Raw genomic sequence first — 16,476 nt, forward strand, 5'->3', positions numbered from 1 at the left:
TGCCGCCCCCCTCGCCACCCCACCCGGGGCACAGTGAGGGCATCGGAGGCTCCGGAGGAAGCAATCCCACGCGTGGCGGGGCCAGGTCGCTCCGTCCCGGGCGGGGAGGGCGACAGGGGCGACCTTGCGGCTCCGCCCCCGCCCGGCCGGCATTCTACCGGCACGAAGGAAAAAACTCATCGCCATCACTTACAAAGGAAAAACGATTTCTTTCGCGTCCCCCCGCAAAACACCCCCAGGAAGCTCACGAGTGAGACAGTACCCAGGCCGGGCGGGCCGTTCCCACAGCATCCCCGTGCCAGGACGGGAGGGCAGAGCCTCCTCGACCTCCCGAAAACATTCCATATCCCGTCCCCCGTGTCCCCGCTCACCTGCCCATTGTCGGGACCCTGCAGCAGCTCCTTCCCCAGCGGGAAGCGGATCTCCACGCCCGGAGTCTTGTCCTCCCGTTCCCCTGGGGAGCTGATGACGGAGCCCGACACCTCGCTGATGTCGCTGGCGGTCTCGCTGTAGTTGTCCCCCCCGTCCAGCATATCGTGCCGGCTGCCGCTCCGCGGGGTGCGCGATCCCTTCTTCCCCACGCTGTAGGCGTCGAAGTCGATGGTTTTGTTCTCGTAGGCCCCCTCCACCGAGGCGAACATCCCCCCGTATTTCTGCCGCGGTGTCTGCGCCGTGGTCCCCGGCCGGGCCAGATACACAGGCAGGTCGTCTTCTTTATTCCAGTTCCTCTTTCTCTCGGCCATTCTTGCCGCGCGGGTCTCTCCCTCGCTCGCTCTCTGCTACCCCACTTCTCTGCACCTTCTGCTACCGGGATAGGCTGCCCGTGACCATAAAAATGAATGGACGGCTGCGGCGGCGCGGGGTTGGCTGCCGGGATGCTGCCCTTAGGGAGATGCAGGCGGCGGGCTCCCCTCCGCCATCCGCCCCCAGCAGAAAAAGAAAAAAAAAAAAAAAGATTATGAAAAAGCGAGAGGACGAAATAAATCCAAGCGGGATTTAGAAATAGCCGTGTTAGTAAAGAGCACGTGAAAATAAAGTACAAAGAGAGCAGAGGAGAGGGTGGCAGAGGCAGGTGATTGGAAAGTCCCTGACGAATCGGAAGCGCAGCAGCAATTCCCAGAGCAAGGACCGCAGTGCACACGCTCCCCCGGTATAAAGAATGAGCCGGGGGGCGGGAGGGGAGAGGAGGAGGGAGCGCGCCGCATGCACACCCAGCCACGGCCGGGACCGGGCGGGCTCCAGTCACCTGCTGCTACGTGGCTTCGGGGGGGAGAGAAAAAAAAGCAAAAAAAAAGCCCTCACTCCCCCCAGTCCCCCGAGCGAGCCGGGGGGAGTTTCTCCCACTTCGCACACTCGCACTCCCCGCCTCCTTCCCTCCCTTCCTTCCTTCCTCCCGGGGCGGGGCAGGGGGTGCCGCTGCCGTCTCCGTGCCGCAGCAGCTGGTGCTGGGGGTGTGGGGGGAGGGGGAGGGCGGCCCCGCTCCGCCCCGCAGCCCCCGACCGCTGCGCGATCCCGCGGCGCGGAGGCGGCAGCGCTGACACGGAAGTGATCGCGGTGGGAGCTGCCCGCGGATCCGCCCCGCGCAGCCCCCGCAGCCCGGCGCGCCCCGCGGAGCTGTCCCTTCAGCACCGCGCAGCCCGCGCCGGCTGAAGGCTGCGCTGCGGGAGGCGACCGACGGGACCCGACTGCAGCGCTTCGTTCTGTCGGCACGGTGCCAGCTAACAACCCCCGATTCTCTATTATTATTACTGTTTAAAGCGGGAGGATTTGAGAATGCTTTCTTCTCTGCCCACTTCAGAAAGTGCGGCTCTACACCTCTACCTGTCTTACAAAACGGGGGTCGTCCGCTAAGAGCACAAAACCTTGGATACTCATCTCCCACCCACATAGCCGACCTCAGACAATCCTGTTGTGCCTTGAGTGCACCAGCAGTTACATAAGGATCGCACTCTATTGCTCTGAAATATTAGAACAAATTGCTCTGACACTGATTAAATGACTAAGCAAATTCAAAGCACTGGATCAATCACAAGACCTGCTTACAGCTCATGTACAGTGTGGTTATGCCATCTGAACACAAAGCCCAGCCACACAATGCTATCTCTGAGCCACAGGCACACCTGATTGTCCCAGCAGAAGAAGAATTGCAAGTTGTAGATTGATTAGAAGAAGCAGGAGATTAAAGGCAGAAGTCCCTTGGAATTCACAGGATCACAGGATATCACAGGATATCCTGAGTTGGAAAGGACACACAAGGATCATCCAACAGCATCACCCAAACCCTATGACTGAAAGCATTGTCCAAACACATCGGCAGCATGGGCCCTGGGCAGCCCGTTCCATGCTCACTGCTGTCTGGTGCAGATCCTTTCCCTAACCCCAGCTGCCCCTACCCTGACACAGCTCCATGCTGTTCCCTTGGGCCCTGTTGCTTGTCACAGAAAGCAGAGCTCAGCGCTGCCCCACCACTCCCTGTGAGGAGCTGCAGCTGCCATGAAGCCTCCTTTCAGCTCCTCTGCTCTGGGCTGAGTAAACCAGGGGCCGCAGCTGTTCTTCATAGCCTTTACCATCTTTGTAGCCCTCCTTTGGATGCTCTATATAGCAGATGTAGACTGACATAGACAGCTACAGGCAGATAAAAAAAAAACTTAATGCTTTCCATAGTGTAAACACATCAACAGGACAAAGTCTTACTCAGTTATACCACTGTAAAATCGTTCATTACACGGGCTTTATAATACTCATATTTCCACTGACATAGCTAAGAGCAGCATTTGGCCCAGAACATCTTCATTCAGAAGCAGCATCCGTTACGTTTAATAGCTTTCCCCAGTGGATAACTGGAAACGTGCAAATACTGAATAGTGACAGTGTCACAAACTTTATTCCAAGCCATTCCTTAAGAAAAGTGTGGATTTGGGGAAATATAAAAATAAAAACAACAGTCAGAATCAAATTGTTTTTCCAATGTTAGCAGCCACTTGAAAAGCCATGAGGTAAAAAGTAAACTTAATCTTTTTGAAAGGGGTTAAAATTGGATTTTTTAGTCAGACTCCCTGACTTTTCCAATTCCTAGTTTTACTGCACAACACTTGAGCTCAATTGCTAGCTAACAGGCTAAATATTAATGCTTTATTATTATTCATGTCATAATCCAGCTAATATATTTTAAACAGCTCCCTAAACTCAAAGCACGTCATAAATGTAACCAAGGAACCAGTTTATGAACTACTGCTGGTCTCAGGCTGAAGATGCATTAAATACTGCACCATCCAAATGGCTGCTGTCATCCCAACATGCATCATCAAAGTATACCAGCTTTCTCATCAACAACTACCAATGGACCAAAGCCATGTAAAAAGCTGTTATGCAACATACCTGAGCACTGCTCTAACAAGTCAAAGAGAAACATCTTCCTTTTCTGCATTTCCTATAACAGTAGTAACTCCTGTCTCAAATGCCATGGAAAACTGTGCTGTCTGCATGAGTGGAATTAGAGAATTAGTCAAAGGTTCACTGATCCCTGGTTATTAACACACTGATTTAAGTAATTGCTGCATCACCACTGGCATTCCTAAACACATATTCCTATGCAGGATTTCATAGCTAACTCAGTAAAACGGGCTACCACATTAATGTAGGTGGTACATTCAGGAAGACATGAAGGTCACACATCACCCTAAATACTGGAAAAAATACTCATTTCGTAAGACTTTTCTTTCCAATCAAAAGACGAATTTTGAACCTCAGTAAAATATATTCTTGATGGTCCCACAGTAGGTCCAGTATGTTGTACGTGATGCATTAGTTTGCTCAACGATTCAGAGTTAAAGAGCATCTTTTGTTTCATGCTCACAAAGTCAAGACGGACTCTCTGTTTACGTGGTTTCTAGGTGGTAACATTGTTCAGGTTCCTAGTACTGCCCAGTTTTTTGAAACAACAAAGAAAAAGGTTTTTTTTTTGTTTAGTATCAAGCTAGAACATTCATCTTAATGCGTAAGGAGACTGAAAGACTCAAAGAACACATCAAATGAACATTTCAGAAAACTGTAAAACTTTCAAGTTAAGAACAAACATAAAATCATATGTCTTTGTTCGTTTTTGCATTTTCTTTCATAATACAGACCTTTGCTTACTACCCGTGCTCTAAGTGAACAGATGCATGCTGTTCTGTTCACTAAGAGATGAAAATTGTTGTTTCAGCTGCTCCAGAAGACCCAGTTACAGCCCGATGCCGTCACCTCACGAATTTACCTAAAAATACATACGCAGCTTTGGAGAACTACGTAGTTTTGGAATATTCTGCAGACACTGTGTTTCGTCTCATCTTGGCATAACTTGGTGAAAACAGGACAGAGCTTAATTGAAATTGCACCCTCTTCCTATAGGACCTTTAAGCTTTATACTGACATAACACTAGTGACAAATTATATTCCAAACAGGCTAGATGAGAGAAAACCTAGAGACGTGCTTGCTTCCCTCAACAAAAACTTTCAACAAAATTCCAATGAAAAATATGTGATTTTACCAACCTGCCAATGGTAGCTGGAACTCTTCTTTCAACAGTATGAATGCCGAGAGCTGGAAAATGGCTTCTCAAATACAGGAGCTCAGAGAACATGCAATGTACATTTTCCACCTGCTTTTGCTTTTTTGCTTTGCATATTTTACAGCACAATCATCAGACAAAAAAAAAAAAAAAAAAAAAGCATGAGTAGTGAGAGTGAAAGAGATCTGAGATTTCTTTCTTCCAGAGGATAAAGCTGAATCACTGAGATTCCTTCTGTGCTCTACACAACTACTGGATTTCTGGCTGTTGTACCCTTCTCCTGTCCCCAGTTCCTGTCCTATACATTGGAAATTTGCACAGCCCCTTGATATGTCAGAACTGGACCCAAAATTCCACAAGCCAGTAAAGTCTGATGTTTCCTACTTCCTGAGAAACTACAATAAAAAGACAGCCAGTACTGTTCGATTAACTCATGCTAATTCTGCAAAGTCATCAGAAGCTGAATGACAGCTTTTCTACGAAGAGGAACAAGAACTAAAGACTGAGCAGTATCTTTATCCTGGTAGCCGATCAAATAGCCAATAGTTGATGACCCTTCCTCAAAATGGAAACTTTCTTGGTTGCTATGAAGGGATACAGTTGTGTTTACAACTATATTTAAAAGCTCCACCACCATTTTGGAGTTAAAAATAATTAAAATTATAAAGTTTTTAATTTAAAATATGAATACATTTAATATACAAAATTGTACAAATTATACATTTAACTAACATAGAAAAATACATCTTGTTAACAAGATAAAATGTCAACATATCTTACATAATTTGTGAGAGTTACAAATCTGTGATAATCATCAAGTAGACTTTGTGACTTCATTACAATTCTGTATTCACCCTAGTTACATTGAAAATTAATACATATGTACAATTCACATCCATGATAAATGCCTTAAAGTGGAAATCTTTATTGAAAAGTTATCCATGAACAAATCAAAATCAAGAGTGGTCTCTGTCTTGTTACTGAAACTTCTTGGTTAGCTTCTCCACTTTGACACCCAATTACAGGGTAATCATGGGTCAGAGTTTAAAATTTTTGCATTTATTTACAACCCTTTCCCTCCAAAAACATCTAGCTGGTACATCTGTTTAATAAGCATCAAACCATAAACCCCAGCCTTTTTGTGAATTCTTTGGCACCTCTTGAAAAGGACCCCAACTTGCATCCCCAATGATTCATGTTAACTACAACACTAGTGGCTGTGCAGAAGAGCTGAATAGCTGCACAGCAGTAGAGCTCAAAATACATCTGCATACATTATTTATCCCAGATTTCTCATTAATGCCCAGGAGGTGGGGAAATATCTTTGTTTCAGTCAGTGTGAGTAGAGAGTTTTTACTCCTTATTTAATGTACATGTTTTCTCTCTCCAAATTCCAAACAAAAGACAGAAACCTAATCTATAAACAAGCCATAAAAATCTGTTCCATGCTGCATCTTGTCTTATATACTGTGAGCTGTGTAATAATATTTTCTAACTATTCACATATTTTTTAAAACTTGTTTGTCATCACAGGGAGAGAAATAGACAACCACTCCTCTGAGTTTCATATCCACTTTTTTTTTTCTTTTTTACTTTTTTTCTTTTGGTAGCTCTGTGCCAACAAACTATAAAATTCCCTCCCCATCTCCAAGCCAAACGCTGATCAACTTCTCCTAAGATCTGCTTAGGAACACTGGTGAGAAAATGAACAACCTCTCAAAGACTTTTTGCACAGGAGTGGTTTTAACCAGTGAACTACTTTTTCCCTCATTTAAAAAAAGACACAACCACTATTCTGAGAGCAGAGAAATGCAGATATTCAGCATCCATTAGTTCACACTGCACAGTACCCTCTCACGTTGGAATTTATATTTGCATATTCATATTCCAATAACAAGAGTCTCTTACAGACAAAAATAACATTGAACAGAGATTTATACCACTGATCCCAATGACTCCAAATCAAAGAAGGTCTTCACAACTACTCATCTCTCTTCCCCCCCCCTACGTATTTAGAAAATGTTAAACAGAGCTGTATTATATTGCTGTATACCTATCAGATTTGAGCATTTCTTAAGCCAAGTAGATTGCATGAAATCTTGGTCCCAGGGAGACCAATGGAGATTTGTGGTACGAGTATCTCATCCAGTACATTTAAACTTACTCTTCTTTTCTAATTCTATCTCCAACTTGCAATTATCCTTGTTAGCAAATAATGGTTTAGGCATGGAAGACAGTGATAAAACTTAAGTCAGCTATATTTTTAATTCACACCCTACATAATAAACAGTATACTTTCTTTTCTAACAGTTTTGTGGGGACAAAAATTCCTTTCCATAATCCTATTGCTACTGATTTCTAATGCAAATATGTTTGGAGCCAAAGGCACAATACATTTTAAAGGAACTCTGCTGAAGCAGGAAAGAGGTTTGAACAAATTTCCGTAATCCTAAGGTCTGTTTCCCCTCTGCCTCCTTAAGGCACTAAAGGATTTCCAAAGGATTAGTAGCAAAACCCAGCATGTACATCTCCCTCCCTCCACCCACAACCATAGAAAATCGAAATACTAAAATCCTTCCTCTGCAAGTTAGAAATACAGGTCAAGGTTTACACTTTTTAAAAGCCCACAAGGTTAAACATCATCCATACCTTACTATGGAGGTTTAACTTGAGAACCCTCCGGTGTATGTGAAATATTTCCCAGCAATTGCATTATTCTGAATGTAATGTGATTATTGTGCAGGAGTCAATCATGGTACTTCCAAGCATATGCCATCCATAGTAGTACGAAGAATAGAATTCAGGCTTTAAAGATTGCACAAGGAGCTTTGGAAATACATTAAGCTATATTTTCAGTATCTTGTGATGCTCTATACATTATAGCATATGGAAATAAGTGAACTGTCAAAGAAATCATCATGTAACGCAGCCCACTTTGTCTATTTAGGGCGACAAAAGAAGGTTATTTTTACTTAGAATTTAGCAGCACCTCAATTCTGACTGAGGAATTTGGTCAAAGCGATATTGTGCATATAAAGCAATCAGAACAAAGTACCTCATTTTGCATTCTGAGGAAGTTTAACACAAAACAATGACGTACGTAAGGCAGTGCCCAGCCTGTTTGCCATAGACAGCACATCTAACAAGTTAACTTCTGCTTAGCAAAAGAAAACTGAACAGACTCTGTAGCAGTCAGACAACACTTTTCACCGTAAGGTATCCAAAAAATAATAGCCAGGATCTCTGTTTCAGTTGATAATCTCACATTTAAAAATTTTCTGTTAGCGATTTAAGGTAAGACTGGAATTTTAGTTCCTGATCCTCAGCCACATGGTCTATCAATTCAATTAATAAACACGGTCTTCTTATATTGGTCTGATGGTTTTCATACTAGGCTGTGGCAGAATTGAAAGAAAATCATGGTACAAACCACAAAGAATGAAGCGTGCTTTATATATCTTATGCTAATCATTTTGAAATGAAATCTGATAATAGAAAGCCTAAGATGATACAAAATGGACAGGTTCATTATCAACATTTATAATTCATGGTGGGAGATTATGCATAAATGCTAGGAAAGAAGCATGATGTTTTAGTTCAACAATTAATTCAATAGCAAGTAGTAGGTTTTAATTGCCTGAGTGCTGTGAAAATGATGCACGTTTTCTGGTGGATAGTATGCAAAGGGAGAGAAACCTACGCATACGTCATTGCTTCATTTTAAAAACTTGTAGTTAAACTTCAAGTGTTAACATGCCAACGTGCCATCTTGTTACTAGTCATAAGATGGAAATACACATTACATTAATCTGATTTTGGATTCCACTGTTTTTTTTTATCCTTCTGCCTCCTTTCAAAGAATATCTGTTATTACTGGGAGACTGAGCTTTGTAAAGATCAGCACATTCTAGCAGCAAACTCAAGAAGAAAAAAAAAAAGAAACACAAAAAACAGCTGTCAACACTGAAAGTCCATTACGGTGACAGGGACGGTTTGGGAGATCAGGATCTATGGCTGTTTCCACTCGGACAACGTGAGTTGCCACAGACTTCAGCAGCGCTGTGCAAGCTTGTAGTTAAAGAAGGAATGTACATATCTATATGACCACTTATGACCACTTAAGCACAAGTCCTGTGTCAGTGTTCATGTCTGCCTGCCTTCACAAATAGATACTTAGTTATGAATAGCAGGAGATATGAGTGCATAAAATATACTGTAGTTGCAAAATATTTTTGCATAACGTGTAATATTATCAACCAATGGGTGCAGAAACACCTACTTCAGAAAAAGAATGCATGTATGTGAATACCTTATCTGAAAGTTAAATTCAATGTGGCCTATTCATGTGGTTGAATACCAATCAATCTAGAGCATTAGGACACAGTGCTTTGAAGTTCCAAATGCTTCTCTTGTGTCCATGAAGTGCATCCTCAATTCATACATTGTAAAAATGTAGTTCTATCTCATTTCCTGGACAATTTGTACCTTCATCTAACATGTCCTCAGAAATACTGAACATCCTAACTTAAACCAAAGCCTTTTTCTGGAATGCTCAACGCCATAAGAGGCTGCAGGCATTACATGCCCACATCAGCAGATCTATGAAGACTGAGGTATGTGCTTAGTATGATAATTTCTTAAAATGGGACTTTCGAGATCTTAAGAAAACAAAACAACAAAAAAACAAACCACATATCAGACTGGCTCTCATGGTCAAGTTCCACTACAGGATGTGGCTAAAACACAGTAGATGGTAAGTCAATGCAGCTTCTCAATTTTTTCCCGTAATGAAGCAGTTGTGGTAACCTCCACGTCAAAACACCTTTCATCATTCCTTCAGAGCAGTAATTGTGTCTTTGTAACCAAAAGTTTACTCCCTGGATAAGTGAAAGGAGAAAACACAGAGAGAAAAGCATAAGATTAGAATCTGGATTTCCACAATTTAAAGCATTGTTCATTACTTGTTCAAGGACAAAATAAAGCATTTGGAAAGTAGAGTGCTTTGTGTGCTTCCATGCATACATAACACAATTGCAGCATTAACAGAACACATTGTGGGAATTGAATTGTTCTAAACACATTGAGATGTTTTCCCACTATTAACTTTTATTATGAAAGTCACATCTTGTACTTCTCCTTTTTGCTGCTCCTTCTTGTAAACAAGTTCCACTCATCCATTTATCAATATGAGAACGAACACTTCCTACCCTCTTCCCAAAACCATTTCATAATCCTCTTGGAGGTAGACTCTCAAATAAAGTGCATTCCAGGGATGACAGCCATCAAGTCCAACCTTCCAAGTAAGCCCTATCTATATGCCTCTTTCTCAGAGCAATTTCAAGTTCATCATTTGGATCATCTCTCTGATAAAAAAGCCTGGATTTGCATTTTCTAATGAGGCTACCATTATTACTGTTAAATATTGTGAATGATGCATTGCCTGTATTTGTTATCTAAAAATTAGTGTCTATTGGAGAAACACTCATCTTAGTATATTAAGAGCATGGGAAATGAAACCTACATACAAGATTCTAAAACATTGATACATTGAAGTCATTATTATAAAACTGGCTAGCAATGGAAATTAACTGTCATCACTGAAACATATCCTATTCACTGACATTCTCCCCGGAAGAGAAAAATCAGAAAGAGGAAAAGAAAAGAGCCCTCCTGGTTTATACTTTAGGATAGGAAAGGTTTAACCAGCAAGAAAAACAGAACAAAAAATTGTGCAGTGAGGCAGAATGGGGAGGCCATCATTTTTGGAGAAGCAGCTATATGGGATATTGTGGGAAACAAAACCAGTGAGGTGTACAAGAGACAATAATTGAGTCAGGAGAGTGCCAGCTGTGCAAGAGCACAACGGTGATTGCTATTGATAAGAGGCACTTAGTGTCCTTCCATACTCTCTGGTTCAGATTTCCATCTTGAGTAAAAAGGTGACAAATATTCAGTCTTTCCTCTTATTTAATACAACACAAGAAGCTTTCTGCAGCCTTTTTATGATGCTATCTTGCTATAATGTTATCTTCTCTTTTTCTTTTTTTTTTTTCCTGTAAGTGGATTCAAACAAAAGAGTCTGGGGAGTTTCTTTTCTATTCATGATGAAATAGAGCCCTATTCTGTATTGCCAACAAACAGAGTCCTTTGCAGGTCATTCTTTTCTTCAAAAAGGGAAGGCTCATAGAGTGCTGGTACCAGGCTACAGAATCACAGAATTATTTAATTTGGAAAAGACCCATGAGATCAAGTTCAACAATCACTTCACTCTACCAAGCCCACCACTAAACTATGTCCCTAAGCACCACGCCCACACATCTCATACCTTCACGATGGTGACTGTACCACCTCTCTGGGCAGCCTGATTCAATGCCTAACCATTTTCTGTGAAGAAATTCTTCCTCTCATCTAATCTAAACCTCCCCCAGCACAACCTGAGGCTGTTTCCTCACATCCTAAAGCCATTTCATGTCCTATGAAAATACTGTCTCTGGGGATCACCATATTTTAGTATGAACTGCAATCAGGACAATGTGCAGCAGAACACATTTATAGTTCTTGCTATCCACAGATATTAATAATTTCACAGGATGTCAGCCACATCCCTTTTTATAACGAATATTACAGAAAGAATATTACAAACAGAAATATGATCTTGTATTCTGGGCCAGTCTGAAAGACATTCCTGTCTCTCCCCTTCCACTCACACAAAGTCTCTTCTATGTGATCCCATCAGCATGCGTAAGTTCTGGATGGGATCAGAGTGATGAGATCCCATGACCTTCTAAAACTTCATCTTAATTTAGAAGATAGAGAATTTGTACTTTTAACCTTTCATTTGCTTGCACATGAAACACTGATCATTTCCACTGTTTACCAACTATTTCAAAGGGAATTTTTTTTTTTTTTTTTTTGCATTTTAGTGGCCACATCTTTTGTCATTGAACTTTGAAATAAGTTCTCCAATTTTCTGTAGTCATAGATAGAGGATATTTGTCACAGAATCACAGAAATATCAAGGTTGGAAAAGACCTACAAGATCATCCAGTCCAACCATCCACCTATCACCAACAGTTCTCACTAAAACAGGCACTGTAACTCTTAGAAGCATTTACAGTCTTAAAACAGTTATTGGCATAATACTTGAATCCATTATTTAGCTATCAATTAAATTTCTAATTTTTCTCATAGTCTTCATTTGCTTTTTCACCTTCTTTCCCTCATCTTTGTCCTTGTTCCTTCCCATGTGGTGTTATTTATCCCTCCTTTTATTCTTCACTCTATGTCTTTTACGACCCTTGTGCTTCTTGCAGTCTTATTTTCCTGACACAGTACTCATCCATCTCCCATTCTTTTTGTTCGTACCACTTACCTAAGTAGCATGGCAACATAAATGAATACAGGTCTGTTGTAATTACTCTTGTCAGGAAAAATGTCTGTTTTGTGAAGTGCTTGAGGCAAATAAAGGTCTTCATTATGTCACTTTGCCAAAGAAAAATACCAACTAAGCATTTACTGTGCTTAAGCACGGAGGTACAGTCACCAACAGGGTACCACAGCAATTAACAACCAGCCAAGTCTTTATTAACAGCGAGACTTAGAATTTCAGCAAGGGTATCTCTCATGCTCAGAAACCTGCTGGCATCCTGTTCTTTGTTAGGGCTAAAGCACATGCATGAGCAGCAATGCAAAGGCTCGGCTCATGCTCCTTCACAAGAGGAGCAAAATCAATTTCCGTCATCAGCACAAAGAACTGCCAATGTAAACTGATTTCTTCATGACCTTGGAGCCTTAAAGGGAATCTTACAAAATTAAATGACAAGACTGTACCACACTCTCTAATCCAGGGTTGAATCATATCCAACATAACAAAGATTGGGGCATTTTTGTATGCTCAGTTATGTTCTTCAGTCTTTCACAACCTGTGTGCTGTCTGCATTCATTTGTTCTGGCTTTTCCTTACCATCCTCATCTATCCTTGTTCATCATGTGCTGAGATTCCCAAAACTACAGGACCATAGTAAGGATTTCAGAAGGTCATTAATATCAACCATTATGAAGCCAGACCAGGTTCCTCAGACCTATATTTATTCAAATCTTTAAAACCTCTAAGAATGGAGAATTCACAGACCTCTCTTCTCTGGGCAACCTGTCCCACAGCTGGATTGTCCCCAGGGAGGAAAGGCTTTTCCTATATTCAGTCTGAATCTCCCTTGATTCACCTCATGCCAACTGAGCGCAGCAATTCCTTGCAAGTTGTTGTGAAGTCTCTCCAATGCCAGCTCTTCTCAGGGGTGAACAAGCCTAGGTCCTTTGGCCTCTTCTCAGAGGGCAAGGGCCCTTACCCCACAGTGCCTAAACTAACATTTTTAAGGAAGCTGAGTGTGAGAGCACCAGTAATGCTACCTAAAGCCATTGATGGGCCCTCAACAACTCATCTTGTTCAAAGAGTGATGATTTAATGAATGCAATGATAGAAACAGTGCTGACTGCTCTGCACAGACTAGTGATCTATCTCTGCTCACAGCAGCAGAACACAACCAGTGCTCCCCAGTTTCAACTACTTCTAAAAAGAGTTGTCCTATCTGACGCCTCTACCCCAGAGAGCAGAGCTCTGCATCCACTCCAGAGTCTGTGGTCAGAGACAAACTAATATAGATACTATTAAGACAAACAACAGCAGGGATGGAAGTTAAGAAAAAAAAAAGAAAGAAAGAAACTACAATACCGAAGGCACATTCTTAAAATCTCTACACCATCTTCAGGGAATGCCTGTTCTTTTTTTAGTTAGTGAATACGCACACACAAAATTTCCAGCTAAACACTTCTTTCCACTAGGAAGCTAAAGTTGGAAAAAGGAGGACATTCTTTTCCTCGTGTTCTCTGAAAGAGAGTGTGAAAACTGGTGACGCCTCTGTAAAAACTTTCCATGTTATGTGGGGTGGGCTTAGGCAGTGGACCACCACTGAATTCCAACTGCTTCACTCTGCCTTCTGACTCATCTCAGACAATGCCTACTGGAAACAATTCCTAATAATATCTAACACCTAATATCAAAGAACTGAGTACAGTTTAAGAACTGGAAAGAATTTATGCTGCAAAATATTAAAGAATTACTCTTCCCTCTTTTGAGCATTATCAAACATCACCTGTTTTCTCCACTTTGACATCACTGAGGCACTATTGGCTTTTACCTCCATTCCAGAGCTACAGCAGCGCAAAGGAAAGAAAATGTCAGCAAGAAGGCTTGTGTTGTTCTTCAATATTTGTTAATGTATTTAAAGATACTTGGTCTATCAAATACAAGGAGCAGTCATTTTTATATTTTCTATTAATTAAAGAAAATTAAAGGTCTGTGGTATACACATGTTATTAGGAAACAATCTACCATGAAATATTCTATGCACATCTTAAATTACAATCTAATTTTATCGTGTAAACTTCTTTTATTTAGAAAAAGTTTGATTGCCTGCCTATAGAAAAATTGCTGAAAAAGAGTGATTACAGGAAAGGAAGTGTTGTAAAATTGCCTTTTGCCACAATACACATGGGATCCCTCAGCTTTATGGTAAATATTGTTTCAACAAACACATTCTGATCTCTGTAAAAACATTAGATTTTGTATTTGGAAAAAAAAAAAAAATCAAATAGAACTCAGTGGCATCTTCTTATTTTGCTCGCTGTTTATAAAGGTAGTTTCTAATTGATGGAGTTCAGGAGGTGTGTATCTCATTAAACCTGGAGTGAAGATGTATTGATCCCAATTACAAGCTAAGGTCAACAAAGCTTGGCTGTATATCAGAGCAAAGGAAAAGCTTTGCCAACTGCATCCCAGAGGAAAAAACAACCAACTAACCAGCCATGACTATTAAAAATTATGAATAAATTATATTATTTTCTGTTAGAAAATGAAATCATGGTAATCTAATTTTTTTGCTTAATAAATGTATTACATACTAAGAAGTTTTGCATTTATAGATTTGATTCAGTATTGTTGCTCTGACTTCATGCCACTCTTTCTTTCCAAACTAATGTAGTAACTCTGGGAAAATGAATTAATGCAGTGATGAACAAATTTCATTTTAACTAAACCGTACACAAGATAAATTAATTTCATTAACAGTTGATTCTACATTATGCTTAATATATAACACATGAGTAGTGCTATTTAATGGTACGGAACTCTTCTGGAAAATGTAACACATTCATTTTCACAATTTGGAGAAGAACAATTTAGGAGTCTTAGTTGGGTTTGAGGGAACAGAAGTTCCAATTGTGCACGGACAGTTGAATTCACTGCTGTGCTGAGCGCCATCCTGGAAGTTTCTTTCTTCTACTAGTGGTATAATATTTAATATATTGAAAGAATGTCTTTGCTTTCAAAATATCTTCTAAAATAACATTTTTGTAAATACTTCTTGTTCTGGTGCAAGGCACTCAATTCTGATATGCAAATGCATACAGAAGAATCCTGATGTGTAACCTCCTGCTCATCAAATATTGCAGAAATTTGCAGGCAGGCAGGCAGCAGTAACAGACATTATGAACAGAAATTATGAGATCAGTATCTAACCCATAGTCTTGAAAAAGCAGCCAAAGCAAGCTAGCTTGCCAAAAAACTTACAGTGAAACATGCTGATATGAAGCAGTCCAAAAATTGTAAATGACAAGCTAAGAAACCTTGAAGTCTGATCACGGTTTGCTGAGAAACACACATGTGTGTGTTCATGAAAGAAAAATCCAGCTGGATTTTTTTTTTTTTTTATGATAAGGAGTTTGCCCAGTACCAGTCCTGGTTAAAGAATGTCCCTATTCCAATTTAAAATAAGAAACAATGAAAACACCTGTGTATTCAAAGCATCTTCCAGAAGACCCCGTTCGATTTTGCTGTACAAAAGCATCACTCCCAACAGAGCTTTTGCTAGCCTTGAAAATCTACTGGTTCTTGTTAAGTATCGGGTCTTTTTCTGCTAAGAAGAACTTAGTGCTATTTACATCTCTTTTGATCTTTTATTAAGACAGTTATAATGGAGTTGAAGGCTAGTGCAAATGAGTTAACCTCTCATTATAGAGACAAGAAGAGCATGGCACCTCCAAATACACAGCATGGCACCACGTACGGGAGTGTATTAGCACCATCATACGTCTAGTTACAAACAGAACATATGTGTTTTTTCCAGTAGTGAACATACAACATCACTTTCCTGCAGCCCTAAAGTCAATATGCAAAAGAACATTCAGCTCCATTATTTCCAAACACTGAGGCTGAAGGGACAATCTTTTCCTTATTGTTTCTCAGAGAGTATCTTTAACATCACAATCCTAATCATTAGGTTCTGCTGGTAATGTGCAGTGCAAGTTTTGCAAAATGGAAATGATGTACTTGCAGTAAATAACAGTTATGAGGCCTCTGAAAACGTCTCATTTGCTGGCTTTGATTCATTGCAGTAAGGCATTGCAAACTGAATCAACAAACGATGAGAGAATTGTAAAATCATCAAGGTTGGAAAAGAACACTAAAATCATCTAATCCAACCATCAACCCATCACCACCATTGTCCATGAAACCAAGTCCCTCACTGCCACCTCTCCACGTTTTGTGAACGTCTCCAGGGATTGTGACTCCACCACCTGCCAGGGCAGCAGTAAACTCTGCTTCAGAGCATGTCAGTGGGGAATGCTAGGGAAAACAAGGAGGCAAGTGCAACCGTGAAAATCTGAAAGACCTGCTGGGTGAAGAGAATGCCTATTGTGAGCAGGAAAATACAAGATTCCTTGGATTAAAGGCCACTGGTGCTTTTCGGTTTTGAAATTGCTGTCATTTTACCAGATGATCTTTCCAGGCAGACCTGGAAATTCACATTTCATAGAATCATAGAACCATTTGAGTTGGAAGGGACATTTAAAGGTCATCTAGTCCAACTCC

The 16,476-nt window shown here is 40.9% G+C and overlaps 2 protein-coding genes across 2 annotated transcripts in view; both read right to left on the reverse strand.

Moving 5' to 3' along the window:
• CRMP1 (collapsin response mediator protein 1) overlaps positions 1 to 1,349 on the reverse strand; it is a 43,271-nt gene extending 41,922 nt beyond the window's left edge. Inside the window, exon 1 of the mRNA XM_042870815.1 lies at positions 372 to 1,349. Within this exon, the coding sequence (XP_042726749.1) occupies positions 372 to 743 (372 nt within the window). The 5' untranslated portion in view covers positions 744 to 1,349. The remainder of the gene's footprint in view (positions 1 to 371) is intronic.
• Positions 1,350 to 9,403: 8,054 nt separating this feature from the next.
• The window catches only part of CUNH4orf50 (chromosome unknown C4orf50 homolog), a 69,813-nt gene continuing 62,740 nt past the window's right edge, over positions 9,404 to 16,476 (reverse strand). The window contains exon 15 of the mRNA XM_042871115.1: positions 9,404 to 9,427. The gene's annotated coding sequence lies outside the window, so the exon portion shown is untranslated. The remainder of the gene's footprint in view (positions 9,428 to 16,476) is intronic.

The sequence above is a fragment of the Lagopus leucura genome, unplaced genomic scaffold (genome assembly GCF_019238085.1).
Source record: "Lagopus leucura isolate 7727_CA_CO unplaced genomic scaffold, USGS_WTPT01 Super-Scaffold_100004, whole genome shotgun sequence".
NCBI lineage: Eukaryota > Metazoa > Chordata > Aves > Galliformes > Phasianidae > Lagopus > Lagopus leucura.